Source organism: Dryobates pubescens (genome assembly GCF_014839835.1).
Source record: "Dryobates pubescens isolate bDryPub1 chromosome 41 unlocalized genomic scaffold, bDryPub1.pri SUPER_41_unloc_1, whole genome shotgun sequence".
NCBI classification, from domain to species: Eukaryota; Metazoa; Chordata; class Aves; order Piciformes; family Picidae; genus Dryobates; species Dryobates pubescens.
The window spans coordinates 212,019-239,690 of record NW_026530685.1 but is presented as its reverse complement, the minus strand read 5'-3'; the positions used below and the strand labels follow the sequence as shown (position 1 = coordinate 239,690).

The window sequence follows — 27,672 nt, the reverse complement described above, 5'->3', positions numbered from 1 at the left end:
GCAATTATTGCTAGAGGGGGGGAAAAACAAAGGAGGAGGATGGAGAGAAAAAACAACCCCAAAACCAACCAAAGCTCTCCCGAAGCTCTCAGGGTGCCATCCAAAAGGGCATCTGCTGCTTAGCTCTCTGCTGTGAGGAAGGGTACTGGTACCCCAAACTCCATCCCTGTGAAAAGCTACTTGCGTTTTTGTGGCCCCCATGCTCCTCCTCTTCATCTGATGAGTCTCCAGCATATGCCACTAATCCAAAGCCTTTCTCTGCAGTTTTCATCTTCTTAGCTTGATGATCTAGGAGAGGGGAGGGGGGGAAAAGAAAACAAAACCCCAACCCAACCCACCCCCACAACCCCCCAAGAAGGAAATAAACAAACAATTGGAAGAAAAAAAAACCAACCAAACCAAACAGCAAAACAACCAAGAGATAAAATGCCCCAAAAATGAGTTAATAATAATGACAAAAAAAGGGATGTTAATTGTAAACAGTTAGTTGGACACCATTTTGAGGTCACAAGGCCAATGGTCATCCAAGGTCGAAGGCCACAGGAAACAGCAGCAGCAACAACAGCACATTGTGATCCACCAGAACCATGTAAGAGAACAGAGAACAGAGAAAAGAAAAGAAACACACAGGAAAGGTCAAGTTAGCAACGGGCTCCGAGGCAGGGCGACCGCAGCGTCCCGAGCGGCGCGAGAGCTGCCAGAAGCACAGCCTCTGGCACCACGACTGCAGAAAAGCTAAGGTCAGGAGGGCTATGGTGAGGAACCTGCGGACCTGGAAAGGCACTGAACTACCAAGGAGAGTTAAAAAATCGTCAGAGTGTTTACAAGCTGCCAGTACCTGCTGCGTGAGGGCCCTAGGAAAGGCTCAGCGCCGGCACCGGTGCCGGTCGCAGACATGACTCATGTCTGTAAATCCACACCTGAAACACAGCTCCCACCCACAGGCCTCAGTGCAGAGCCACCACCTGGCTTACCAAACCAGCCCAGGAGAGTCTGTGCCTCAGCTGACTGAAGGGTCAGAACCAGCTGGCCTCACTCTCCTCGCTCACACAGACATTAATTAAAGGTCTAAGTGCGCAAGCACAGGGCCCAGAGGTGAGCGCGGGGCAGTGCAGTGCGACCTGCTCTCCACTTCCAGCACCACACTCTAAAGAGCCACCAAGGAAAACAATTAATCCAAGTGAAATCACCCACTCAAAGGGCTGTTAGGACCAGTGCCAAGTCGTTGGGGAGAGAAGAGGGCTTTCAGGTGTCTGTTATTCACTGCACTCACCGTGGCTGCCTGGTAGAGACCCTGCGCCGTTCCTTTCTTCAGCTTCCGGTTTCATCCCAGCGACAGGAAAGGCTGGTGGAGGCATCAGCTGCCTGTGGAGAGCAAGCCAAGCCACTAGTGTTAAAAAGGCAAACCAAGAGGCAAGGCTGACAGTAAACAAACTCAGAACACAGTCCTCCACCTGAGCAGTTTAACCCTTAATTGCCTAATTCAGTGGCCACCTGTAATGAAGTGACTGCATCACTGCAACTGAGGCATCACAGGCACCGACCTGGGCCTCTGAGAGACCTTCACCACAGTTCCCTCCCACATTCCTACCTCTGAATCAGAGAGAAATGCATTTGATGGAGCAGTAGAGGAGTTGGGTGGATGGCCACCTTCAGAGAGTTACAATCAACAGCTAATAGCCAAGTGGAAACCAGTAACAGGTGGAGACCCTTGAGAGCCCATACTGGGACCAGGACTGTCCAATGGCTTTTGTCAGTGACACACAGGGCACCTTCAGCAAGCCTGCAGGTGATATCAAGCTGAGTGGTGCAGCCTGGGGAGTGGGCCACGCAAACCTCTTGCACCTGGGTTGGGGTAACCCCTGGTATGGGCACAGGGTAGAGGTGAAGGGCTGCAGAGCAGCCCTGTGGAGAACAACTTGGGGTGCTGGGGAGCGAAGAGACACCAAGCACTGCCAGCCCAGCCCCAGCTGTGTCCTGGGCTGATCCCCAGCAGTGAGGGCAGCAGGGGCAGTGAGGGGACTCTGCCCCTCTGCTGTGCCCTGCTGAGACACACACACACCCCCAGAAGGACTGGGGCCAGCTCTGGAGTCCTCAGCACAGCACAGACAGGGAAATGGGTCCAGAGCAGGCCACAAAGATGATCACAGGGCTGGAACACCTTTCCTACAAGCACAGGCTGAGAGATTTGGGGGTGTTCAGCCTGGAGAACAGAAAGGCCTAGGAAGACCTTAGGGAGGCCTTCCAGTACTCAAAGGAAAGATGGGGGAGGACTCTTGTCAGGCAGTGTAGTGACAGGACGAGGGGTACAAGCTTCCAACTGGAAGAGGGGAGATTTAGATACTAGGAAGAAGTTCTTTACAGTGGATATGGTGAGGCACTGGAACATGTTGCCCAGTGAAGCTGTGAACACTTCCAGGGATGGGGTGGCCAAGGCCAGGTTGGATTTGGCTTGGAGAAACCTGATCTAGCATCCCTGCCCAGGGCAGCTGCGGGGTGGAACTAGAGATGTTCCTTAGGGTCCCCTCCACCCCCAAGCAATGGAAATGGCCATGAGCTTCCCCTCAGAACCACAGCAGAGCTGAGGCTCACTTTCCCATCACCCACCTGTCCCTCTCTCTTTCCTTTCCTGAGGAACTTGCTGGCTTCGCCGCGGCTCCATCGAGTTCGCTCTGACTGGAGAAGCCTGTACCTAAATTAGTCATATGAATGGGTCCATGCTATGAGCAGAAAAACACACGGCATTAGCAAGTCTACAACTACAACACAAGCTATAGCTCCTTAATGACAACGACAGGAAACCCAACTTTTCACAGCCTATACTGTTAACTACCAGAGGAAACCACTAATCCCTGCCGAACAAAAGCCTGCTCCTGAGAAACGCTAGAGGGTGACTAAGAAACAGCCCTGAGCCACCACTGTGGAAGACAACTCGGCTCCTACTCCACCTCCTCAGTCGTTAAGGGCAGTCAAGGTAGCTGCCTAGGCTCACTGGACCAACTTATTCCCTCCTCAGCCAGCTGATTCTGAGTGCTGCATGGTCCTTGTGCCACAGCAAACCCTGCTCAAGATACCACCGTGAGGTGCAGGCAGATTCTTACTGTCCCTAGGCAACGCTGTTAAGGGTTTCAGGCTCTGAGCAGGAGCGTGGCAGGGAAGCATTTGCAGACACTCCTCTTGCTCACCTCTGAGTCTGAAGAACCCAAAGTGAATTCCACTTAAAATCAACTTTATTAAAAAAAGAAACTAATCTCAAGCTTTCAAAGTTAGGCTTCTTGCAATCCTCTCAAGTGCAGCCTGCAAGGTAAAGAGCAACATCTGGAAGTCCTCTCTGCTTTTCCCTCCCCCTCCTCAAAGAAGAGCACCTAAAAACCTGACCAAACCCCAAATCTCCCCCTGAAGGTAACCAGTGGCACACTGCTGTCACCTCCTCTTTGACCTGCATGCACCACTGCTCTTCAAGAGAGACTGAGGGGGTGGGAAGCCAAGCTGCCCATGAACCCAATCAGCCACGGCTGGAGCACAGTGCATCCACTCAAAGAAGCCACAGTGTGGTCTCCCTGCTTCCTAACAGCTGCTGCCTCCTGCCAAGCCCTGCACCACTGCTGACAAACTATGCTGGGGGGGGGGGAAACCAACAAAACCAAAACTCTTTCTCCAGCCAAGTCCCACTTTGGTGAATGAAGTAAAATTGCTGATTTTATTCCACCTGGTATCCCAGCAGGCCTGACTCCCTCTCATCTGGCAGCTCCTCGGTGAAGCGTCTCTTTTGACCCTGGGGATGGGGCTGAGCTGGGGGCTGTGTACCAGCTGGCATGGTGGTTTTGACTGGGGCAGCAGGAAGGAAGGGACCACTCAGTGGACTCTGGCATGAAGAAGTTGGAAACAAAACACAAAAACCTTTGGTAATCTGCATGGAAAGCAGTAACTCAGGGTAGAATCATGCTGGGGAGAACACACAGCCAGCTTCTCTGTGCAGAACCCAAGAGAAGCTAAAGGGAAACTTACAGCTCAAGGTACAATATGGATTTTGTTCACAGAGTGCTCCCACCTCACACTCAGCACTGCCTGGAACTCAAACTCATTGCATCTGCACAGCTGCATCACAGACCAGGACTACAGCTCCACGATGGAGAGAGGTGGGGGTTGGCCATGCAGCAAGGGACAGGACAAGAGGCAACAGCCTCCAAATTGTGCCAGGGGAGCTTCAGGTTGGGCATGAGGAAGAATTTCTTCCCAGGAAAGGGCTCTCAGGCCAGGGAGATGGTGGAGCCCCCATCCCTGGAGGGGTTTAAAAGCTACATGAATGTGGTGCTGAGGGAAGTGTTTGGTGGCAGTGGCTTAGCAGCAGGGGTGAGATTGGGAGCTCTGGGTGAGTGCTTGCACTGGATGATCTCCAAAGGTCTCTACCAACTTCAGCAGTTGTGGAGTTCTACAGCTCTATAATCTTCCCACAAACAAGCCACTGCCTCCCTGCAAGCACCTTTTATGCTAACAGGTGGCATGAGACATGCAGCTTCCATGGCAGGAACTGAACTGCTCAGACAGAAGCATCAGCAAAGCAATCAGCAAAGCACCAACCCAAAAAATCCCCCAAAATTCTCCACCTGGAACTGCTGTTTTTTATTGTCAGCAAAGCAGCAGCTTGGTAAGCTGCCAGTTACAGAGGAATTAACAATCCATACCTGGCCAGTGCTGGCTGGAGGCTGGACTTGAGGTATTGGATACTGCGTTGGCACAGGCGGCACTCCCGTGGGCAGCGTTGTCAGGACTCCAGGTGCCAATGGCACTGCAGGTGGCACTATGCCTGGTACACCATATGGTGGCTGAACTGGTTGTTGAGGAGGGGGCACAACAGGGTAACCAGACTGATAGCCATTGGAAGGGTAATAGGATGGCTGGGAGGGGACAGTGCTGATGGCTGCAGGCTGCGTGAAGCCTGGGGAGAGAAAGGGGAAAGCAGAGCAGATGGCTGTGAGGCAGCAGCTCGAATCCTGGAGTCAGTCTGGGGCCACTCGCCACAGGAAAGACATTGAGGGGCTGGAGTGGGGTCAGAGAAGGGCAAGAAAGCTGGGGAAGGATCTGGAGAACAGGGCTGGTGAGGAGCAGCTGAGGGAGCTGGGGGTGTTCAGCCTGGAGGAGGCTGAGGGGAGACCTCGTTGCTCTCCACACCTCCCTGAAAAGAGGCTGGAGGGAGGTGGGGGTTGGGCTCTGCTCCCCAGTATCAGGTGGCAGGACAGGAAGTGGCCTGAAATTGTGCCAGGGGAGGTTTAGGTTGGGTATTAGGAAGAGTTTCTTTGCTGGAAGAGTGGTCAGGGATTGGAAGAGGCTGCCCAGGGAGGTGGTGGAGACCCCATCCCTGGAGGTGGTCAGGAACCTGGGGCCATGGTTTGATGGCCACAGAAGTCTTCTCCAACCCAAACAATTCTATGATGCCATAACTCAATTAGGAGCCCCAGACCCAACCAATTCAATTACCAAATGTAACAGAAGGCAAACTCCTCCTTAACTGGAGGCCTTCCAACAGGGAAAGAAATGCCACAAAACTAAGGCCAGCTCTGCAGAAAGCAGCTCCAGACCTTCAGCACTGCTCACACTCACCTGCTAAGGGTACTGCAGTGGTTATCTGGTTCACAAAGCGAGAGTATTCAGCATGAACCTGCAAAGACATTTCCAAGATCAGGCACAGAGATGTCTGTTTTCTTGTTTCCCATCCCCATAAAGCTGAGAAGGGCCTCTGAGTACAGAACATATTGTGCACAGCACTAATCCAAGCAGCAAACCTGCAAACAAAACCTCACCAGCTCAACCCCTGCTGGGCTCTGGTGTCAAATCCAGGCTGATCTGTGCCAGGGAAGAGTGGCAAAGGAAATCCTTGAGCAGAAGCAAAATACTCAGAATCTAAAAGCTCCCAGATCTTTGTTTCAAGAGGAGACTTTGGAGCCCTAACTGCATTAGCAACACTACCAGAAACACTGCCTCACAGGGGTTTTGTTGCAGTCACATAAGAGAAGCTGAAACTAACTCTCTGTGTGTGCACATCAGAGACCTTCTGACATTTTTTAGTGCAGCTTTAGGGGAAAAAGAACTCAGCCAGCATGGCTGTGGCCAACATTTAAAGCTGAAGCAAGGGAAGTGCAGCTGTCAGGGGAAAACACAAAGGGGCAAGACTGATTCCTTTGATTGCCTACAGTCAGACAACTCCCTGGCCCCACACCTCCTTCCCAGCTCTGCTCAGGGAAGCCTTTGCCTGTTTTTCCACCCCCCACTATTGCATCTCCATCCTGAGAGACATTTATTCACTGCAGAAGAATGAGGGAAGGAGAACTCAGAAGCAAGTCAGAACACAGGCAGAGTTTTGCTGAGAGCACAAGAAATCAATCATGAGCCAGGCACACGTGAAAGCTGCACCAGGCTCTGAAATCTCCTCCTTGTAAGAGCTACTCACAGTCTGCAGTAGGTTCTCACACAGCTTTTTAGCAGCTGCCAAACCTTCTGGCTTTGGGTGACTGCAAACAGACAAAAAAGAAACAACCAACAACCTCTTAAGCACAAATGTCTGCACCAAGTTTGGGAGCTACCTCTCGCAGCAGCAGCCTGCTGCCAGCTCCCTCTCCTCTGCCCTAGTCAGGCCCCACCTAGAATACTGCATCCAGTTCTGGGTTCCCCAGGTCAGGAGGGACAGGGATCTGCTGGAGAGAGTCCAACAGAGGATGATGAAGGGACTGGAGCACTGCCTTGAGAGGAAAGGCTGAGAGCCCTGACAGTTCTGTCCATCTCCCCTTAAAGCTCAACACTGCATCTGAGCCCCCAAAGAACTCAGCTTCACAGAACTGGCAGGGCTGGAAGGGACCTCAAGGCTCATCCAGTCCCAACCCCCCTGCCACAGGCAGGGACACCTCACACCAGAGCAGGCTGCTCAGAGCCACATCCAACCTGGCCTTCAAACCCTCCAGGGATGAGGCTTCCACCACCCCCCTGGGCAGCCTGTGCCAGTGCTTCCCCCTCCCAGGGCTGCATTTCACTTTCTGCCACCACAGGGAGACCTCTGCTCAAAAAAGCATAAATAGCAGGGCCCAACTTTATTCCATTTGCATGAAGCCAGATCAGAATCAAGAGCTCCCCAACAGACTAAACATGAAGCTACCCCCATGAGTGGTCACTGGGACCCTGCACACCCCCCTGCCATACCTGATGTAGATGTACATGGGCTCAAAAGCCTCTCTGCCTGAGGCAGGCTCTATGCAGCCTGAGCCCTTCCCACGAAGGAAGACTTTGGCTCCTGTTTCAATCTGAATGTGCTGCAGGTAGGAGCAACCAGGCCCTTCCACCTTCTCCTTCACATTAAATGTAGGCACAGCATGTTCCAGACCAACAAACAACTTGTCCTGGACGTAATGCATCTGGAAATGGAGCAGCCAAAGCTAAGTCAGGTTGGGCTTCAGTGGAAGAAAAGGACAACCTCTGTGCTTCCAGTGCAAGCAGTGGAGTGTTGGATGGCACAGTCCAGTCCTTTGCTCTCCTGTAAGCAGGACTGGGTCTCTCCATCCCTTTTCTTTTAGGAGGCCACTGTCAGCTGAGCCTCACTCATCAGGCACAGCTTGAGCAGTCCTCCAGTTTTCCTAGCATGCAAGGCTGGTTTGGGTTTATCTATTCATTTCTTTGTTGACTTTTCTGGCCCTGCTCTTTGTTCTGCTGGTTTGGGGCTGTTGTGGTGGGGGTTGGGCTTTGGGGTTGGTTGGGTTGGGGGGGTTGTGTTTTGGGGGTTTTTGTGTGTTTGGGGGGGAAGTTTTGATGTTGTTTTGTGTTTGGTTTGGTTTGCTGGTGCTGCTGTTTTCTCTGGGTGGGTGTTTTGTCTGCTTTAATCAGCAGAACACAACAGAGAGGCTCTGGAACAGGCAAAGCCTGCACCCAACCAGTGCAACACAATTCCCATGAGTTACTCACCCCTGACTGGAAGGGAGGCTTTTGGCCAACTGCTGGAGACAACTGAGTAATAGGAGCTGGCTGGTGGTAGACAGTCACTGTAGCTCCATTGAAGGTTGGACTGGAACCTGTGGCTGCTTTCACCACTCCGTTAGTGATGATCTCTTTGATTCGGTTCACAGCTCCTGGCAGATGGAAGGGGAAGGTTCATTACTGCCTCAGCCCTTGCCAGCTGCCCACAGGCACCAAACCATGCCAGGACCAGGTGCATTTCAGAGAACCACAGAATGGTCTGGGCTGGAAGGGGTGCTCAGCCTGCAGAAGAGGAGGCTCCAGGGAGACCTCATAGAGGCCTTCCAGTGCCTGAAGAGGGCTACGAGCAGGATGGAGAGAGGCTGTCTACAAAGGCCTGCAGTGACAGCACCAGGGGCAATGGCTTCAAAGTAGAGCAGATTAAGATTTGATGTTAGGAACAAGGTCTCCACTATGAGGGTGGTGGAAGCCTGGAACAGGTGGCCCAGGGAGGTGGTTGGGGCCCTACCCCCAGAGGTGCTCAGGGTGAGGCTGGAGAGGGCTCTGGGCAGCCTGATCTACTGCTGACTGCAGGGGGTTGGACTGGATGAGCTTGCCAGGTCCCTTCCAGCCCAGCCCACTCTGTGATTCTGGGACAAGAGAGTCCCTGCACCACAGATGAGAGAAGCCAGAATGCTTTCTGCACTTACTGTCAACCAGCTCCCGGGTCTGGCCCTGGACATGGAGGTACAGAGGACGATCCCTGGAAAGCAAAGGTCAAAGACTCCATTAAGCCCACAGGGGCCACACAGCCACAGAGTCCATCTAACCTCCTCACAGACATCTGGACACAGAAGGTCCTCAGAGAGATGTGAAATGCTCTTCAAAGAAGGAAGTGAAGACAAACTCATTGAGTAGCACAGCACTGAATGAGCAAAACTGAAGAGATGCAGGAAGCTGATCAGATGTGAGGCCAGGACCTGCTGTCCACATGAAAGCTTAACCACAAGATGATGCTGTGAGATACTGCCTCTCTTTGTGACTGGAGAGCTCACAGACTCATAGAACACCAGGCTGGAAGGGACCTCAAGGCTCATCTAGTCCAACCTTGCAGGGTAAGCTGACATGAGGTGGTCCAGCACCCTCTCAGTCTGGGCCTGAAAACCCTCTGAGGTGGTCAGCAGTCTTGGCAAAATGGAGCTTCTTAGTCTGGAGAGGGCTGAGAGAGACTGAGAGGGGATTTAATGTTTAGAAATATCTGAGGGCTGAGTGTCAAGAGGGAGGGACAGGGACAGCCTCTGCTCACTGTGCCCTGGGACAGCACAAGGAGCAATGGATGGAGACTCCAGCACAGGAGGTTCCACCTCAGCAGGAGGAGGAACTTCTTCACTCTAAGGGTCCCAGAGCCCTGGAGCAGGCTGCCCACAGAAGTTGTGGAGTCTCCTCCTCTGGAGACTTTCAAGCCCCCTCTGGGTGTGTTCCTGTGCTGGAGTCCATGGTCCTGCTCTGGCAGGGGGTTTGGACTTGAAGATCTCCAGAGGTCCCTTCCAACCCCTAACATCCTGTGACACTACTCAGAAGTGGTTCAGCACAGCCTCATCTGCCACATTTGTGCTTGGTGCTTCTTGCTTTTGTTTTCACCCTCTCAACACTCAGCTGGTAGGAGGCAGCTCTGCACCCTCACAACAGCCAACATGCAAAGCACTCAGTGGCTGCTGCACTCTGGCACACTAAGGTGATGATGCTCATGAAAACCAAACCAACCCCCTCCCCACACACCACTTAGCCACTCAGTGAGGGGGGAAGAAAGAGGCAGGAACCTTCAAAAGGAAATACCAACCCAGGTCCCACTTTGGCTTTCTCCTCTGCAGTCATGAACCTCCCTCGGGTAGAAACAGCTGCTCCACTCAGTCGACTTATCTGCAATTGAAGAGCCCCAGTGAGAGTCTGCCAGCAACAGACAGCACTGACACTGAAAATGCAGTGGCCTAAGCCCTGCTGGGTATAAAGAGACCACAATTCATGAATGAAGTGCTAGAAAAATGAGTGGTGCCTGCTAGAGGACACCAGAGTTATGCTGCCTCACCCCAGCGTGGGACATCTCACTGAACAAGCCAACAAGCGACCAAAGTGCCCTGGAAAGCACCAGAGGGCTTCAGAGAGTCACAGAAGGGATCCCAGGATGGGCTGGGTTGGAAGGGACCTTAAAGACCATCCAGCTCCAGCCCCCTGCCACGGGCAGGGACCCCTCCCACCAGCCCAGGCTGCTCCAGGCCTCATCCAGCCTGGCCTTGAGCACCTCCAGGGAGGGGGCAGCCACAGCCTCCCTGGGCAGCCTGTGCCAGGCTCTCCCCACCCTCACTGCCAGGAATTTCTTCCTCATCTCCACTCCCCATCTCCCCTCCTCCAGCCCCAAGCCACTGCCCCTCACCCTGTCACTCCCAGCCCTTCCTCCAAAGCTCTCCTGGAGCCCTTCAGGTACTTTCTGCAAAATGAGTTCATTGCAAGCTCCTTCCCAACCCTTCCTGGTGGGCACAAAATCTGCTTCCAGGCCTAACAAACCAGCTGTGAGTCCTGGACTTACCTCATCCTGAGTCTGGCCTCTTGTCAGCAGGTTTCTGCAGGTGAGGGGGACATCATTGATTTCCACCTCTGCCACCACAAGGTCATCTTTGCTCTTACTTGCAGCTGGACCTTTTCCCAGAGCCTGCAGCTTCAAACACAACCATTGCAAAAGAGCAGCAGTTGGAAAGCAGAGAGCAATTCTGTAACCCACAGGGTGACCCTGGGCCTCCAGAGGGGAATTATCTTCCAGCTGTTGAACCCAAAAGCTTTACAGATGTTAGCAGGAAGCTCCTGGTGCCTACTACTTAATGGAATCACAGAATGGTCCAGGCCAGAAGGGCCTCCAAAGGTCATCCCTGCAGTCAGCAGGGACCATCCCCAACTAGATCAGGCTGCCCAGGGCCTCGCTGAGCCTTACCTTGAATACCTCCAGGGAAGGAGCCTCAGACACCTCCCTGGGCAGCCTGTTCCAGTGTTCCACCTCCCTGACAGTGAAGAGCTCCTTCCTGACACCAAAGCTAAATCTGCCCTCATCTACCTCTTCCCAACCCTGGGCCCAAGTCAAAAGATGCAGTGGACTGAGGTTAGTTTTATCTCCAGCACATCCTCATGGAACAAGGAACTAAGGTCTCTGTTCTGTAGGAGATGCAGAAGCAGGCAGCAAGGTTGCACTGAGGGGAAGCAAGGTGACAAATCTGAGAGCAATGGCACACCTAACTCCCAGCTCCCTCAGCTCAGCTCAGCACTGCTGGTCAAGAGCTAAACTAATCCACACTTTGGGGTCAGAACCTAAGTGCTGAAAAAGGAGAAGCCACAGAGTGGGAGGTTCAGAAGCCAGGACAGAAGAGCTGGGAGATACAACTGAGACCTTGGAGCTTCTCCAAGTACAGAGCACTGGGCAGCACATCCCTCTGAGAACTGAGAGATGCTTCTGGGGACACAAACCTCAAGCCAGGCACTGGAACAAGAGAATCATGGAATCATTTTGGCTAGAAGAGACCTTTTAGGTTGTTAAGCCCAAACATTAACCCAGCACCACTGGGCCACCACTAAGCAGCACAGAGCTTCCAGGAACACCCAGAAAGCATCAAACCACCCTCAGAAATAGCACAGGAAGCTCAGCACTGGCCTGAGAGGCAGAAGGCAGCTGTGGGAGGACCTAATCTTCCTAAGCTCCAGTCTAAACCTGCTCTCCCCCAGCTTCAAACCATTCCCCCCTGGCCTGTGTCTAGACTCCCTCATCAGAAGTCCCTCTGCAGCCTTCCTTCAGGATCCCTTCATGTACTGGAAAGTGCCCCTGGGGTCTTCTCTTCCTCCAGGCTGAACACCCCCAGCTCCCTCAGCCTGTCCTCACAGCAGAGGTGCTCCAGCCCTCCTCTGGCCCCTCTGCAGCAGCCAATGCACAGCTCCACTCCTTCCACTTTCCTCCACCTGCAGGCTCCTCACTTTCTGAAGTGCCATCAGAGTTAACTCCTCTGAACTGTCAGCCCTGAGCACTTCCTAGCAAAAGCAGCACAGGCAATTACAACAAACACATCCAATTCCATCTGCTGATTAATCAGCTGAGCCAATGGTGCCCAGGGCAACACAACTTGCCACAAGATGCCAGAATGACCCCAGATGGAGCTTATGGCTCAAACAAATGACAGGGACACAAGAGACACTCACAGACTCTTCCCTTGCTCAGGTGTCTCAAGCTTCCACCCAGACAAACTTTGCTGCCATCCAGGATGCCTGTGGAGGCTACCTGAAGCTAGGCCTCGTTCCTCAGTGCTGTAAGCTTCATATCCCCAGGGGGCTGCTAAGCATGGAGAAGCAGACACCAAGGTGCAACAAACTCTGTGTAAGACCACCCAGGGCTGCTGAGAGCAGTGATCAAAGCACCACCTGTTAAAAGCTCTGAAATCATCAGAGCCAGAGAATCCCCTGGTCAGCAGAGACCAACCCTAACCTAACCTCTGCCTGCACACAGCTCTTGGGCCAATGCCCCTCAGATCCTCACCCAAACACCTCCAGGGATGGGGACTCCACCACCTCCCTGGGCAGCCTGGGCCAGTGCCTGATGCACCTTTTGGTGAAGGCCTAAACTCCAACCTGAACCTCCTGTGGTGCAACCTGAGGCCATTTCTCCTCACCCCACCACTTGTTACCTGGGAGAAGAGACCAACCTGGGAACCTTGCCACAATCTCCTTTCAGGGAGCTGTAGAGAGAGCAATGAGGTCTCCCTTCAGCCTCCTCTTCTCCAGGCAGAACACCCTCAGTTCCCTCAACTGCTCTTCACCAGACCTCTTCTCCAGACCCTTCCCCTGCTGACCAGGACTCAGGTGAGGGCTGACCAGAAGCTGACCAAGCTGTTTAGAAACTGACATTCAGCTCCCACTGATGACCTTTGAAAGCACAGAACCAGGGAACGGTGGGAGCTGGATGGGACCTCTGGAGATCCTTCAGTCCAAGCCCCCCCTGCCTGAGCAGGATCCCCGCGGGCAGACAATCTGGACCTGTGTTTCAACCAGGCTGTGTTCCATAGCAGTCTGTGCATCAGCTGTGCTACTTAGAAAGTGCTTTGGAAAAACTTCATCATCTGCCTACAGATTGGTTGAACCTTCAGGAAGAAGCCTCCCAGCCCTGCCTCTGGCTTGGCCGGCTGGAAGAAAAGCCCCGGGGAGGTTTTGCCTGCCGTCCCTTTCCGAAGCACAGCTGTGCGTCGTTCCTCGTCCCTTTCAGAGCCATTCAAACGAGCGCCGCAGGTCACCAGCGAGCAGCCCTGACAGCCGCCGCCTCCCGCCCCGGGCCCCTCGGCCCCGCCGCCCTCCGGGCACCCACCTTGTCCGCGGTGCTGGGCGCCGGCTTCAGCTTCCCCTTGGCCATTAGCATCGCGTTGATCTTGGCGGCCACGGCCGCGGCCGCGTCCAGCGCTCCCGAAGGGGCTGCGGAGCTCTCGGAGCCTGCCACGGCGGAGCCGCCATCTCCGCCGCCGGGAAAGGGGCGCCCGGGCAGCGGCGCCGTACCGGGGAGAAGGAAGGCAGGGGCCGGACCGGGTTGGTCCCACTTGCTGCGGCGCCTGAAAGAGAGAGAGGCCTCAGTGCCGGCCGCCCGCAGCCGCTGCCCCGGGCCCGCCGCAGCCCCGGGCCCGCCGCGCCTCGCTCCCTCTCTCCGCAGGGGCGCCGCGGCCCAGCCTCACCCGCCGGCGGCGCCGGCGTCTCGCTGCCCTCCGCCAGCCGCTGACATGGCTCCGGCTCCGGCTCCGCCGCCCCCGCGCCGCCCGCAGCGTCATTTCCGGCCGCGAGCCGACTCCCGGCGTCGCTTCCGGCCGCCGGCCCCGCGCGGCCTCCCCCCGGCCCGGCCCGGCCCGCGCTGGCACCGGGGCTGTCTGCTGGCGAGAGGCCGCCCAGCGCCCCGGGGCAAGCCGCAGAGCCACAGCGCAGCGCTGCCGGCGGCTGCAGACGGCCACCCCCCGCAGGCGCCGTGGGGGCCGGGGCAGGCCACAGCCCCCGGGCACGGCCACAGCCCCCACAGAGCAAGCACCCTTCAAAACTTCCTCACGTTATAGACCACTTCCTATCACCTTTCCCTGCTCAAAGGAAGCAGAGACACAGAGTGGTTTAGGTTGGAAGCAACCTTCAAAGCTCAGCCAGTTCCAGCCCCCTGACAAGGGCAGGGAACCTCCCCCCAGCCCAGGCTGCCCAAGGCCTCATCCAGCCTGGCCTTGAGCACCTGCAGGGAGGAGGCTGAGCATCCTCAACTCTCCCAGACTGAGAGTAAAGCTCTTTTGCTGTGCCAACCTTCCCAGCCCTCTGGGTTTCAGGAAGATACTTTGGCCTGGACTAGAACAGCAGTTAGCATCTGCATGGCTCAACACCAACAAACCCAGAGTGTATTCTGGGGCCACTGCAGCTCCCACGCTGCCAGCCTGAGCACAAACCCTTTGTTGAAAACGTTTAGTCTACCCAGAAGCAGAGCCCAGATCCCCTGAGCTGACTTGAGAGGCCACAAAGCTGAGCTCACATCTGCTTCTGGGGGGAGAGCCTCAGGCGGAATGGATCATGGTGGAGGCAGTGCCTGCAGAGGCCAAGTGCCACGGCTCACTGAGGAGCGAGCTGCAGTCAGACAGAGCTCCACAAGCCATGGTAGGTGGCCTTGGTTGCATCAGCGGCAATAGGTTGCGCATAGAAGCCGTGGGACCTCCACAGCCACGCTGGACAGGAGCGTGGGCAGCCTGGGCTGCGAGCAGCTGCCCCTGGCCACGGCAGGAGCTGGACCCGGCCCTGGCTGCTGCTCAGCAGCCCTCCCGCGCTCCGCCCACCGCACGCGGCACCCCGCGCGGGGCGGCGGCGGCGCTGCGCACGGCCCGCAGCGCTCCGCGCCGGCACAGCGCGCCCCGCGCCGCCCTTTGCACTCGGCACGCCGCCCCCTGGCTGCGGCGCGGGCGGGCGCGGGGGGCGGGGCCGCGCGGAGGGGGCGGGGCCGCCGCTGCGTGAGGGGAGGCTGAGCTGAGGCCTTCGGCGCCTCCGGCCCCGGCTCCTCCTCTGCCCTCTGCCAGGCTGTGGCCAGCGCGGGGGTGGTGGTGCCGCCACAGGCGGCTCCTCTGGGTCAGCCTTTGGCACAGAGGTGCTGAGGTGAGCTGCGTGCTGGGGGCAGGTGAGGTGGTGCAGGCCCAGGTGGGGTCGGGGCCCAGGTGAGGTGGTGCAGGCCCAGGTGAGGTGGTGCAGGCCCAGGTGGGGTCGGGGCCCAGGTGAGGTGGTGCAGGCCCAGGTGGGGTCGGGGCCCAGGTGAGGTGGTGCAGGCCCAGGTGATGTCGAGGCCCAGGTGGGGTGGTGGAGGCTCAGATGAAGTTGTGGAGTGCAGTTCCCTGGGTAGGAAAGGTGTTTTCCCTGTTCTCTCTTCAGTTCCCTGAAGCTTGTGTGCTGCAGTCAGCCTCTCAGTGCTGAGGTTTAATGAAAACAGGGCTTGGGAAAAAACCCAAAGCTGGGGAGAAGTCTCCAGAAGCTGAGGTCTCTCTGGGCAGCCTTTTCCAGTGTCTCACCCCTCTCACCATCCCACCCAGGAGGAAGAATTTCCTCCTCTACTTTAGCTGCCACATCCTGCAGCCCTGGGGGAGCTGTGTGCTGCTTTGAACACCAAGCATTTCATTCTCCTGGTTCAACTGAGAGCCCTCCTCTGCTTCCTTAACATCTCAGGGCTTATTTGAGCTGGCACACAGCAGATGTGCAGGAGGTGTAGGTTGGTAGCTGCCCTGTCCAGCTGAATGGCAGCAGCCTGGGCTTGCATGGGTGGTGGTCAAACAAGTCTTAATGCAGATGTTTTATTAACAGACAGAAGAGAATCTACAAAATGGCAACTGCTCAGAAGCAAAGGAACTGTGTGGTATGATTTTCTTGTCTGTTTCAGCACAGTGTTTCTTGAATCACAGAGCTGTTTGGGTTGGAAACCAGGACTAAGATCATGGAGTCCAACCATTGACCTAACACCACCGTGGCCCTTAAGCAGTCAGCTAACCCCAGCCCCTGTAACTCTTACCATGACCCAGTGCTGAGGTGTGGTTTGTCTAGCAGTTAGAAGTTGCAATTTTGATGCAAAATATAACTAAATATGTACAAAGCCACCTCCAAAACACCACTAAAGCAACTCCTGCCCCCACTGGAATCTGCCTGCTCTGGCAGGTGGATGTCACTGGAATTCAGCAGTGTGCCAAAGCAGAGAGTGCAGTTTTGAAACACACAACCCACCTCCAGGCAGTGTTCTGCACTCAGGAATTCCTTCCCCTGAAGGTCAGAGGCTTCACTCAATGCTTGACTCAGAAGAGCCACTGCAGCTGCAGGAGTGCACTCAGGTGCTCTGTGATACTTCTTCACTTGGTTCAATCCTTGACTTAAAGTTGCCTCAGAGCAAACCAGCTTTGAGTCTGAGCTTTGTGGCCATGCACTTAGCATGAACCAGCTATGCCCCAGAGCCACTGCAGCACCTCACACAAGTGCTGGGGGTATTCTGACTTCAATAAATGATGGATCTCATTCTCTGTATTCATTTAAAGCTCTGAGCAGCCATTTGGGCCAGATGGTAGCCTGTGCAGGTTGGTTGCCATGGGTAAGAGATGAATCCTTTCATTTGTCTTCACTTGCAGAGTGCAGTTGCATTTCCTACCAAAATATCTACTGAGCAGCAATCCCTGGTGGTAGTGAAGAGACTCCTGGCAGTAGCAGTGTCCTGCATCACCTACCTGAGAGGAATATTCCCTGAAAGTGCCTATGGAACAAGATACATGGATGGTAAAGGCTGCTGGGATGGCTCTTTGCCAAGTGTGTTGTCACAGGGGTGTGGAAGAACTCCCTCAGCATTTCTAAAGCCACTTGGCCTTCTTGATTAAAGGCACTACTGATTTTTATTGATGGTATGGAAACTTCACTACTAAGGTTGTTGGCTTTGGTTCTAGTGGTGCTGGTAACTCAGAACCAGGCCTGCACTGCACCTGCCTGCCTTTGACATGTTTTCAGGGAGGTAACTTCCCTTTCTTAGCAATGGAGTTGCATTGGGTTCTAGATAAATAAGCACAGAGTCACAGAACTGGCAGGGTTGGGAGGGACCCCAAGGCTCAGTCAGTTCCAAGCCCCCTGCCATGGGCAGGGACCCCTCACACCACAGCAGGCTGCTCACAGCCACCTCCAGCCTGGCTGCAAACACCTCCAGGCAGGAGGCTTCCACCACCTCCCTGGGCAGCCTGTGCCAGGCTCTCACCACCCTCATGGGGAAGAGCTTCTTCCTGACATCCAATCTGAATCTCCCCACTTACAGTTTTGCTCCATCCCCAGACCTATCCCTACCTGACACTCTCAAAAGTCCCTCCCCAGCTTTCTTGGAGCCCCCTTCAGATCCTGGAAGGCCACAATTAGGTCTCCTTGGAGCCTTCTCCAGCCTGCACAACCCCAACTCTCTCAGCCTGGCCTCATAGCAGAGCAGCTCCAGCCCTCTGGACACCTCCCAGCACCTCCAGCTCCTTCCTGTGTGTATTCTGTTCTATTTGTTTTGTTTTGTTTTGTTTGTAGATGTCTGTGTCAAAATTCTAAAGGAAGACAAGAACTGCCCTGGCTCTGCTCAGCTGGTGAAATGGTAACTGAACAGTGCTGATACAGCAGCTCATAGCATGATGCAGAGGGAAGAGTGGCTGGCTGTGGCTGAACAACCCCCCAGGCAGTGCTTCCAGTGTGTGGTGTCAGCAGTTTGTTCTGTTTGAAATGGGCAGCCAAGGTCTGTGTGCTGCAGGGCAGAGGTGACTGGCTTTCACACTTGTGCTCCTAGAAGGGCTTAGCAGGGCACCAGTCCTTGGCCACGGAGAGGTCAGCCATTACCTTCAGCTTCTGTGGCTGCACATGAGTGCTCATAGGTGTAAGAATCTAACCACTGGTTCCTCCCTGGCTGAACAGGAGATGCAGTGTTGCCATTTTGCAGCTTCATGCAAGGAAGTGATGCTCTTGGCCTTTACATCCAGGCCTTCTATTCAAAGGCAGAATTGTCTGCAGAAGCTGAGTGCCAGCACTGTCACCTGGGGCTGGAGGGATTTATTTGGCTTTCATTCCTGTTCACAGCTGTGAGAGTATTGATTGTCCCTGCCCAGGGCAGGGGGGTTGGAACTAGGTGATCCTTGTGGTCCCTTCCAACCCTGAATGATGCTGTGAGTGCTCTGGTAAGATGTCAAGGCTAACCAGAAGGATTTCAGGGTTTGGGGACTACTTTGGTCAGAATCAAAGTGCTCAGGGGCAGTAGGTGATCAATGCTATTTGCTTTTTGCAGGATGTTAGGCTGCTATGATGCCTTGCAGAAGAAATATGTAAGTCCTCCAGAATCATTTAGCTGTTCCACCTGTACTGCACCAAGCATTTATGTAGGCCCAGTAGCTGCCAGGGTAGCTCTAGGACTGTCTGGTTAGGGAGGAGCTGAGCAGGTTATAGAGAGAGCTACAATGTGGGAGGCTCAGACACCTCAGGAGAGTGTCTTTGGTAAAGAGAAACACTTCAAAGTCAGCTGTAGCTAGGAGTTGAGCAAATCCTTCCTTAGACAGGTAAGGAGCTGAGCATGTAAAGAGCTTTCTCTCCCAACAGGCCTCAGTTGCCTGTGTTGCTTCCCAAAAGCAGGAGTGGGCTGTGGAATCCATTTAATGTTCTTTTTCTTTCTCTGGTCATGTTCCCAACAGCTGAGGATGATTTTGCTAGCAGTAAGTACCTGTGAAAAGCAAGGCAGACTGTTTTGTTGTTCTCCAGGTGGCTGCTCAGGGATGGGCACGCTTCTCACTCCTGTTTCCTCTCTTTCCTTCCACACTCCAGGTCTATACCCATCCAGCAGACCCTCAGGTAAGTCTGCTGGGGTATTTCCCTGGCTGGCCAATGGTAGCCTGGCTGTGCTGAACTCTCTGTGTAAGCAATAGTCATGAAAGGACATCCTAAGGTATCCAGTAACGAGGATGTGAATTGCCTTTGACCCCCTGGTGTCAGCTTCTTCTCAGGCCGCTGCGGGAACCCCCAAAGGCTCCTCGAAGAGTGGAATGTCCCTAAGGGTGCAGCGTTCTAACTGCATAACAAATGGCTGGAGCTTCCTTGTGGAGAACTAGCCACCAGGTGTCAGCAGCCCTCTGCTGGCTGTGAAATGTGCTCGGGGGGAACGAGTATTTCGTTCTGAGGAGTGGAGGTCGTGGGGGTCCCAGTCCCTGCCTGTATCCATTCACACTGTTCCTAACCGCAGCAGCAGTGCGAGTGAGGGGATCAGGGTAGCACAACTTCCCTTCAGTGCAAGGCTAATAGCTGACAGAAGCAGCATCACTGAGTCCTCTTGACATCTGATAGCTTAATGGCTGGCTTTGTGTGCAGGCAATCACGGAGTGTTACCACTTCAAGTTCAAGTACACTCACCACGGACCACTGCTGGACTTTGGCAGGTACTGCCCCGGGACTTCATTCTGCTCTGGGCCTTCACAGTCTGCTGACAGCCACTCCAGAGGTCATCTCTTTGGGGTTTCCTTCCCTAATTCTGGATCTCAAGACTCCTCTTATCAACATACACTGTTAGCTTAGACTTAGAATGGTTTGGGTTAGAAGGGACTTCAGAGACCATCTGGTTCCAACCCTGCCTCTGCCCCGGGGGCTGGAACCTCACATCCAACGAAGGCCCTGGCCGAGGATTTGACCTGCCAAGGGCAGAGGACGTGCAGCTTGCTGGGACAAGATGAGGAGCTGCAGTGCTTGTAACCTCAGCCCTTGGGCCACAGGGCTTCTGACACTGGTAGTCTGTCAGCAGGCTGTGTTTTGGTGCTGGGGATGGCTTGCTGTGTGTGCACACAAGCCAGGGCTGTGTCCCTCCTCAGTGAGGACAGGAGGAGCGACGCCACAGTCCCCTGTGCAGACACCAGGAAAGCGAGCGTGCTCCTGATCCGCAAGATCTTTGTCCTGATGCAGAACCTCAGCCCCCTGCCAAGGGATGTCTGCCTGACCATGAAGCTCTTCTATTATGATGAAGGTACTGTTGCCATCTTCCCTTACCAGCTGTGCTCACACCCTGGAAGACAGCTCACAAGGAACAGTCTCGTGCTGAATCCTTGTGTTTGCTGGGACATGAAGCTCTTCTGCACCTCTCTGTTCTCCAAGGGGAGCAGATTTGTCTTGGGTGACAGGTTGGACTTGATGATCTTTGAGGTCTCTTCCAGCCTTGGTGATTCTGTGTCACTCACTCAGGCTTCCCTGGGGCTATTCTGCATCCAGAAATCACAAGGACCTGTGTAGGAAGCTGTCCTCCACACTTTGCTCTAAGCAGGGAGCACAGCCTGAGCTTTCAGTCTGAGTAATAGAAGTGCACTTGAAGCTCTGATCTGGTCATGGAATCACTGAACTGCTCAGGTTGGAAAAGCTCTCTCAGATCATCCAGTCCAACCTTTTACCCACTACCTCCATGACCATGTCCTGAAGTTGGGGTCCTGCAGTGTTCTCTCAGCAGGAACACAGCCTGGCCACTGACTCCACTGCAGCAAAGGTTTTAACCCCAGAGCTTTCCTGCCAGGATGTAACTTGTTTGCCAGGCTGGTTCTAGTTTGGATCACCACTTGAATGTCTTAACTCTGCTTTCAGGAGGTATTTATTGCTTCAGAAGCAAAACTCAGAGCTTCTAGCTCTTCTCTTTGCATCCAGAAGCTCTTTCAGATAGCTCCAAGGGGCTTCTGCTTGTGCTGGAAGAGGAAAAAGAACAAGATTAGAGCTTTTAGCTCTTCTCTTTGCATTTTAAACTCTTTCACATAGCTTTAATTGGGTTTTGCTTGTGCTGTAAGGGGGAAAGGAACAAACTCAGAGCTTCCAGCTCTTCTCTTTGCATTGAGCTCTTTCAGAGAGCTTTAATGGTGTTTTCCTTGTGCTGCAAGGGGGGAACAGAACTTCATTGAGGCCAAGTTGAATAGTGGTTGTTCCCTTCCCCACATTGAACCCTTTTGGAGTCCCTCTTTCCATGCAGGGAGGGAAAGAGGCTTCCTGTCATGCAGGTGATGACTGCAGGAGCCTGGTGCATCCTAACACACCTACTGAATTCTTCCCTGCAGTTACACCCTCTGACTACCAACCTCCTGGGTTTAAGGAGGGGGCATGTGAGGGGATGATATTCAAGGGGGAGCCCATGTACCTGAACGTGGGGGAAGTGCCAACACCCTTCCACATGCTGAAAGTGAAAGTCACAACTGACAAGCAGCGCATGGAGAGCGTGGATAAAAGCTTGCTGAAGCCTGGAGGGAGGAACCTGCCCCACCAGGTGCTCAGAGGGGACAACGAGGAGCCAGAGGAAGAGAACCAGGACATGGATGTAAGAGTTTAAGTCTTTTGTGTAGCCTGTTGACTTGGTTGGCATTTGGAGGCTAGCAGAGGACAAGTGACTGTTCCCCTGTGTCCTGCTCTGTGGCAAACCTCTGTCCCCAGATAGGCTGAAACAAACCAATGTCTTGTCAGTACCTTTTGGCTTCAGTTTCACTGATCCAGTTAGCAACCTGTCATTGCTGAAGCAGTGTTGAAGAGGTGCAGCAGGCAGGGCAGCTTTGTGCTGGGGGTGCAGGAGCCATTTCTGCACCTCCATGCTCAGGAACTGGGTGAGACCTCCCTGGAGGTGCCTCCTACCAGTCCTGAGTGAGCTGCTGCAGCCAAACAGTATTGGCTGGCCAGGAATCTGCTCTGAGAGCCTCTTGTACAGCAGGCTGCATGCAGCTGATGATGCTACAGCTCAGGCTAAACCAGCACCTTTGCATCCCTCCTCTTTGAGGCCAGAGGCAGTGTGGTGGTTTTAGGCTCTGCCTTTGGAATTCAGCTGCAGACTTTGAGCAGAACAGTAGGAAAGTAGAAATGAATCACTGCTGGGTGTGAAAAGGAAACCAGAAGATTGTTCCAAACAAACTCCTTGGCTGGGTGTCTGGGGTGAGGGAAGCTGCACCCCAGCAGTGCTTCACACTTCATTGCCATCCCCATCCCTTGGCTCTTCTGATCTTGGCTGCTCTGCTTCTGCCTGACCCTGGCTGCAGCCTAACCCGCTGCTGTCTCTCAACAACTCTCTCTCCTGGGGGGCAGTGGAGCAGGCTTCTCTGGTGGTGTGAGCAGGGGGCTTGGGGGTGTTTGCTGGTTGTCAGTAGCTGTATGACAGTGTAAATGTTGTACCTGTTCAGTGCATTCCTTGTGTGAGTGTAGCTCTGGCTTGTGAGCACAGCCTCCTCTGCCTCTGACTGAGCTGGTCTGGCTGAAGTTAATGCTGGGAGGAACTTCAGCCCCGCACAGGCAGACTCCTGCGGAGTCGGCTGGGGCAGGCAGCAGATCCTTGCAGATGTGTTGCTCCCTAGTGGCTGTAGGGGAGGAGGAGGGGCAGGGGGAAGCCGCAGTGCTTTGGGCCCGGCCCCCTCAGTCGGCATTGCTGGGAGGGCCGGTGGGTGATGGGATGGAAATGAACCACTTGGCCTTCCCCTGCACTGCTCTTTCCCAGGCAATAGGAAGGTGGCAATCGATGCACTAGCAGCATTTTAGTCACCTTTTAGCATCTGGACAGCTGCTTTCCTTGGCAGTTAACTGTGTGCCTGCATTAGGAATGAAGTACCACGAGGCAGCCTGCCTGCTCCCTGCCAGGCTCAACCATTCCAACAGTTTGTTCCTCTGAGAATCCCTCTAACAAACCCTGGCCCTAAGCATCCAAATACAAACCCTCCTCCTGCTTTCCCTTCAGTGAGTGATAGACCTTTTTCTTCATCTAGGAAGATCCAGTCTTGGGCAATGAGGATGGGAAAGGAACTACCCCAGAGGCTCAAGGTAACATTGTCTGTGTCTATTCTCAGATGCAGGGAGTTGGATTTTCTCTTGATCTCTTCAGTTTGTGCCTTTTTTCCTTCCCTTCCTTACTAAAAGGAAAACTTCCAATTTTCTGCCACAGAGCATTGCCCAAAATGTCTCTTCACAAACATTCTTGGAGAGAAATGCTTTGATGCTCTGCTGTGGCTCTGTTCTGTGAAGCACTTGGTTAGCAAATCACACAATGGTTTGGGTAAGGGACCCTAAAGATCATCCAGTTCCAACCCACTGCCATGGGCAGGGACACCTTCTGCTAGACCAGGTTGCTCAGGGCCTCATCCAGCCTGCTCCTAAACATCTCCAGAGACTGATTCAGTCTGGGTGGTTGTGGGGGAATCAGGACCACCAAGCCTTGTGTCCACAGAGGAGTTTGACATTGAGGTGGACTGAGTGAGACTCATGGGAAAACAGCTACCTGTGTGATGTGTTGGAAGGGACCTCCAAAGCTCTTCCAGTCCAACCCCCCTGCCAGAGCAGGGTCACCTAGAGCAGATCACACAGGAACACATCCAGGCAGCTTTTGAATGTCTCCTGAGGGGGAGACTCCACGACCCCCTGGGCAGCCTGTTCCAGGGCTTCATCACCCTCCTGCTTCCATGGAGCTTCCTCTGCCTCAGCTTCCACATTGCCACTTGTGCTGGCACTGGGCACCATGGAGCAGAGCCTGGCTCCAGCCTCTGGGCACTCAGCCTTTACATCTTTATAAAGGTGAATGAGGTCACCCTCAGGCTCCTCTCCCCAAGCCAGAGACGCAGCTCCCTCAGGCTGTCCTCAGGAGAGGCCCTTCCCTGGCCACCTTCCAGCCTGTTTCCAGCAAAGGCAGCTGGAGCCCTTTGCAGCACCTGTTCCCTGCAGTCACACAGTGTCTGTGTTCCTTGCTGCACCAGCAGGCTGTCAGCACTCTGCTTTAACTCTCTTGCAGAACCAAATGTGGCTCAGGAAGAAGATGAAGTTGAGAAGGCTGAAGGGAACCAGAAACTCCACGTGTCTACTCCTCAGGTAGGAAAACTCTGCTCTGTCATCTTGAACTGTTAGCAGAGCTTCTGTGAAGCTTCTTTCCTGCTCAGAGTGATCAGGAGGGAATCTGCTAAAGGTTTCCTCACTATAGGCAATAAATTGCCTTCAGATTTGACCTCCCAGGGTTTTACACTGCAAGCACTGGAAAGCAACCAGAAGCAGTAACAAAAGGCTGTGAGACAAGCAGGTGATGTGACTGGTGTTGAGAGAAGGGGATGGAACATCCATGTTCATCAACTGCCACAGCCAAACACTCTGCCCAAGAGAAATCTCACCAACTCTGACAGGCCACAGCTTGGTTCAGAGGCTGATCAGAGCTTCAAGTGCACTTCTGTTACTCAGACTGAAAGCTCAGGCTGTGCTCCCTGCTTAGAGCAAAGTGTGGAGGACAGCTTCCTACACAGGTCCTTGTGATTTCTGGATGCAGAATAGCCCCAGGGAGGTCTGAGTGAGTGACACAGAATCACCAAGGCTGGAAGAGACCTCAAAGATCATCAAGTCCAACCTGTCACCCAACAAGACTAACTAAACCATGGCTCCAAGTGCCACAGCCAGTCCCCTCTTGAACCCCTCCAGGGATGGTGACTCCACCACCTCCCTGGGCAGCACATCCCAGTGGCTAACAACTCTCTCTGGGAAGAACTTTCTCCTCACCTCGAGTCTAAAATTCCCCTGGCACAGCTTGAGACTGTGTCCTCTTGTTCTGGTGCTGGGTGCCTGGGAGGAGACCAACCCCCACCTGGCTACAACCTCCCTTCAGGTAGTTATAGAGAGCAATGAGGCCTCCCCTGAGCCTCCTCCAGGCTACACAATCCCAGCTCCTTCAGCCTCTCCTGGCAGGGCTGTGCTTGAGGCCTCTCTGCATCAAAATGATTGCTTCACACTGCTGCCTGCTGTAAATCTGCTGCAGGCTGCAATGGGTATGGCTCCTGGACTGACATTCCATGGAAGTGCTGTGGTGAGCAGAGCCAGGGCCCTGAACCCTGCTGTAGCCTCTCATGTATTTGCTGTTACTGCTGTCACAGGACTGCCTCTGTGCTCTGGCTTGCAGGTTGACCATTTGGCAAGCAAGACATCTGAACTGAACGTGTCAGAGAGCAGGACAAGGAGTGGAAGGGTATTTCAGAGCACTGTTAGTATTGCTCTGCTTTCAGTCTGTGTTCCTCAAGCCTTTCCTGTTCCCCAGGGTGAATAAAATGCTTTCAGTGCACTTCATGCTGACAGTCCCCATGAATGCTGCAAGCTTGGAGCAGAGTGGTTGGACACTGCCCCACAGGAAAGGGACCCAGGAGTGATGGTTCAGTGACTGGGAGGTGTGGCAGTTTCCGTTTAAGAAAGGGACAGTTACTGCAACTCTGGCTGAATGTGTTGGTGTGAAAACGAAAACAAAGCTAAGCCTAAAGGAATTTCAGGGTCAGTTCTGCCAGGAAACAGTAACAAGATGTTCCTGCAGGCTGAGCACCTCTGGGCAGGGACCAGGGAATAGCAAGGGCAAGCCTGTTGCTCTCCCCCCACAGCTCTTGATGTGGGACAGGCAGCTGCCTGGTTCAGGGTGAGCTGTTCCCACATCACAGACCACAGGGTGTTGGGGGTTGGAAGGGACCTCTGGAGATCCAACCCCCCTGCCAGAGCAGGAGCATAGAATCCAGTGCAGGTCACACAGGAACACATCCAGAGGGGGCTGCAAAGTCTCTAGAGGAGACTCCACAGCCTCTGTGGGCAGCCTGCTCCAGGGCTCTGTGAGCCTCACAGTGCAGAAGTTCTTCCTCCTGCTGAGCTGGAACCTCCTGTGCTGGAGTCTCCATCCATTGCCCCTTGGCCTGTCCCAGGGCACAGTGAGCAGAGGCTGTCCCTGTCCCTTCCTTCCACATTAAACTGGCTAAGGCCATGACACAGGCCACAGTCTGTGCCCTGCACCAGCCTGTAACCATATCCATTTTCCCTTGGCAGATTCACCAGCTGGAGCTCTCATCCAGCCAGGATGTGCTGCCCAAGAGGAGGAAGATGAGTGAACCAAAGGAGCAGTTCTAGGCATCCATCTCCCTGCTGCTGGCTTCCTGAGCTCCACACCACTTCCACGTTGCTGTTTCACCTGAATGTTTGTGTTTAAATACCTTCTAGAGGTAGTTTCTGTTCTATCTGTGGCCCAAATTGAGTGTTTCAAGGGCAGAAAACCTGTCAGGAGGCATAGCTGAGGAAAGCTGAAGATGCTTTTCTGCTGAGGCTGTGCCCATCAGGAAAGGCAGGGAGCTACCTGCAGGTGGAGCTGAGGGAATGCCTGCAGTGCAGGGAAGGATTTCTCTCCTCTTATGAGCTGTGTGAATGCTGATGGGGGAACAACACTACCCACAGCACAAGGTCTCCCCACTTACTTTGGGCTGTGTTTCAAAGCTGAGCCTGTCTCAGGGGGCTTCAAGTCTTGGGTTCATTTCCAGAGCATTCTGGAGGGCTGTGTGGTCCCCTGCAGCACTGCCACCATTTTCCTTTGAGACAGCTGGGGAGGGGCTGACCCTCTGCATCCCTTCCAGGCTCTTGGGCAGCAGTAAATCAAACCCCAAGAACTCATCATACCTTCAGCTGCCATATTCTGTGCCAAAATGCAGGGATCTGTGCACAGCTGTGGTGAGAGCTGATCAGAAAGCTTTACCCTGTGGCAGCAGTGCTGGGAGCTTATGTGGAGACACCTGTGTGCAGCTGAGAGGAGCTGCAGGGGCTGGGCACGGTGCCCTTTCTGACCACAGGGTTCATTCTTCCTGCACTCTGAACGAATTGAAGCTGCTTCTGTGTGGCAAAGAGCTGCCCAAGGCTCTGGGTGGGGATGGCTGAGCACCTTTGACATGTTTGAGAAAGGCTTTTTGTCATCTTCCATTAAACAGTGTTAGGAGCTGCTGCCTGTGTCTGTACCTTAACAAGCAAAGGTGATCAGAGTGCACTGGCTTGAAGGGACCCTCCAAGGGCATCTTGTCCAACCCCCCTGCACTCAGCAGGGACACCTCCAGCTAGAGCAGGTTGCTCAGGGCCCCATCAAGTTGGGCCTTCAGTCTCCAGTGATGAGGCCTCCACCTCTCTGGGCAACCTGTTCCAGTGCCTCACCACCCTCATGCTGCAGAACTTCCTCCTAGTACCCAACCTAAATCCCTCCTGCTCCAGCTTCAAACTATTGCCCCTCGTCCCGTACCCCAAGCACTTCTCAACAGTCCCTCCCCAGCCTTCCTGCAGATCCCCTTCAGACAGAAATGCAGCTCTGAGGTCTCCCTGGAGCCTTCTCCAGGTTGAACACCCCAACTCTCCCAGCCTGTCCCCACAGGGGAGGTTCTCCAGTCTCTGGTCATCTTGGTCGCCTCCTCTGGACCCTCTCCATCAGCTCCATGTCCTTCTCGTCTTGGGGGTCCCAGAGCTGGGCACAGCACTGCGGGGAGGGGGGGTGTGTGTCTCACCAGAGCAAAGTAGAGGAGCAGAATCGCCTCTCCATCTGCTGGCTACGGCTGCTCTTGAAAGCAGCTCCTGCTCGTTGCTCCCGCTCGGCGGGTGGCGGTTGCTCGGTCTGGTTCCGTGCCGCCCCGGGGAGTGGGGGCGGCGGGCACGAGCGCGGCAGGAGTAGCTCTGGAAAACCAAACCAAACACAAAAGCCCCCAAAGCAGCTGCGGGGGGTTGGGTGCTGGCGGGGGGTTGGGTGCGGGGGGTTGGGCGCTGGCGGCGGCGCTTGCCGCGGGGCGCTCGGCGCTCGCCGGCTCCCGGCGCTGCCCCAGCCAGGGACCCCTCCGCCCGCTGCCTCCCAGCGCGCGCCACACGTGACGCACGGGGGGCGGG

The 27,672-nt window shown here is 54.5% G+C and overlaps 2 protein-coding genes and 1 non-coding gene across 3 annotated transcripts; 1 reads left to right on the top strand and 2 right to left on the bottom strand.

Moving 5' to 3' along the window:
* Positions 1 to 79: 79 nt before the first annotated feature.
* KHDC4 (KH domain containing 4, pre-mRNA splicing factor) lies at positions 80 to 13,778 on the bottom strand. Its single transcript, XM_054179150.1, is given in 15 exon segments — positions 80 to 288; positions 1,274 to 1,365; positions 2,608 to 2,720; positions 3,710 to 3,865; positions 4,686 to 4,939; positions 5,602 to 5,659; positions 6,449 to 6,509; positions 7,192 to 7,403; positions 7,948 to 8,111; positions 8,649 to 8,701; positions 9,779 to 9,858; positions 10,523 to 10,651; positions 13,328 to 13,565; positions 13,686 to 13,741; positions 13,743 to 13,778. Coding segments are annotated over 15 exon segments (1,902 nt in total). The 3' UTR covers positions 80 to 88.
* LOC128899599 (small Cajal body-specific RNA 4) lies at positions 7,488 to 7,618 on the bottom strand. Its single transcript, XR_008463149.1, has one exon. It is a non-coding gene; the product is annotated as a small Cajal body-specific RNA 4 (non-coding RNA).
* A 1,292-nt stretch (positions 13,779 to 15,070) lies between the features above and the next one.
* On the top strand, positions 15,071 to 26,054 carry HORMAD1 (HORMA domain containing 1). The gene is made up of 14 exons (XM_054179126.1): positions 15,071 to 15,120; positions 15,817 to 15,868; positions 16,626 to 16,770; positions 17,545 to 17,608; positions 18,290 to 18,326; positions 18,690 to 18,710; positions 18,820 to 18,846; positions 19,360 to 19,427; positions 19,854 to 20,005; positions 21,072 to 21,328; positions 22,752 to 22,806; positions 23,768 to 23,844; positions 24,914 to 24,994; positions 25,813 to 26,054. The coding sequence occupies exons 2-14, from the start codon at positions 15,836 to 15,838 to the stop codon at positions 25,891 to 25,893; spliced, it is 1,098 nt and encodes a 365-aa protein (XP_054035101.1). The 5' UTR covers positions 15,071 to 15,120; positions 15,817 to 15,835; the 3' UTR covers positions 25,894 to 26,054.
* Positions 26,055 to 27,672: the final 1,618 nt, after the last annotated feature.

What these genes read in the sequence shown, in the direction of transcription:
- HORMAD1 (XM_054179126.1), top strand. Translation starts at nt 15,836, where the DNA reads ATGGCAACTGCTCAGAAGCAAAGGAACTGTGTG. An exon ending in TCCACGTGTCTACTCCTCAG is followed by an intron (nt 23,845 to 24,913) that starts GTAGGAAAACTC and finishes TCTGGCTTGCAG; the next exon opens with GTTGACCATTTGGCAAGCAA. An exon ending in GAAGGGTATTTCAGAGCACT is followed by an intron (nt 24,995 to 25,812) that starts GTTAGTATTGCT and finishes TTCCCTTGGCAG; the next exon opens with ATTCACCAGCTGGAGCTCTC.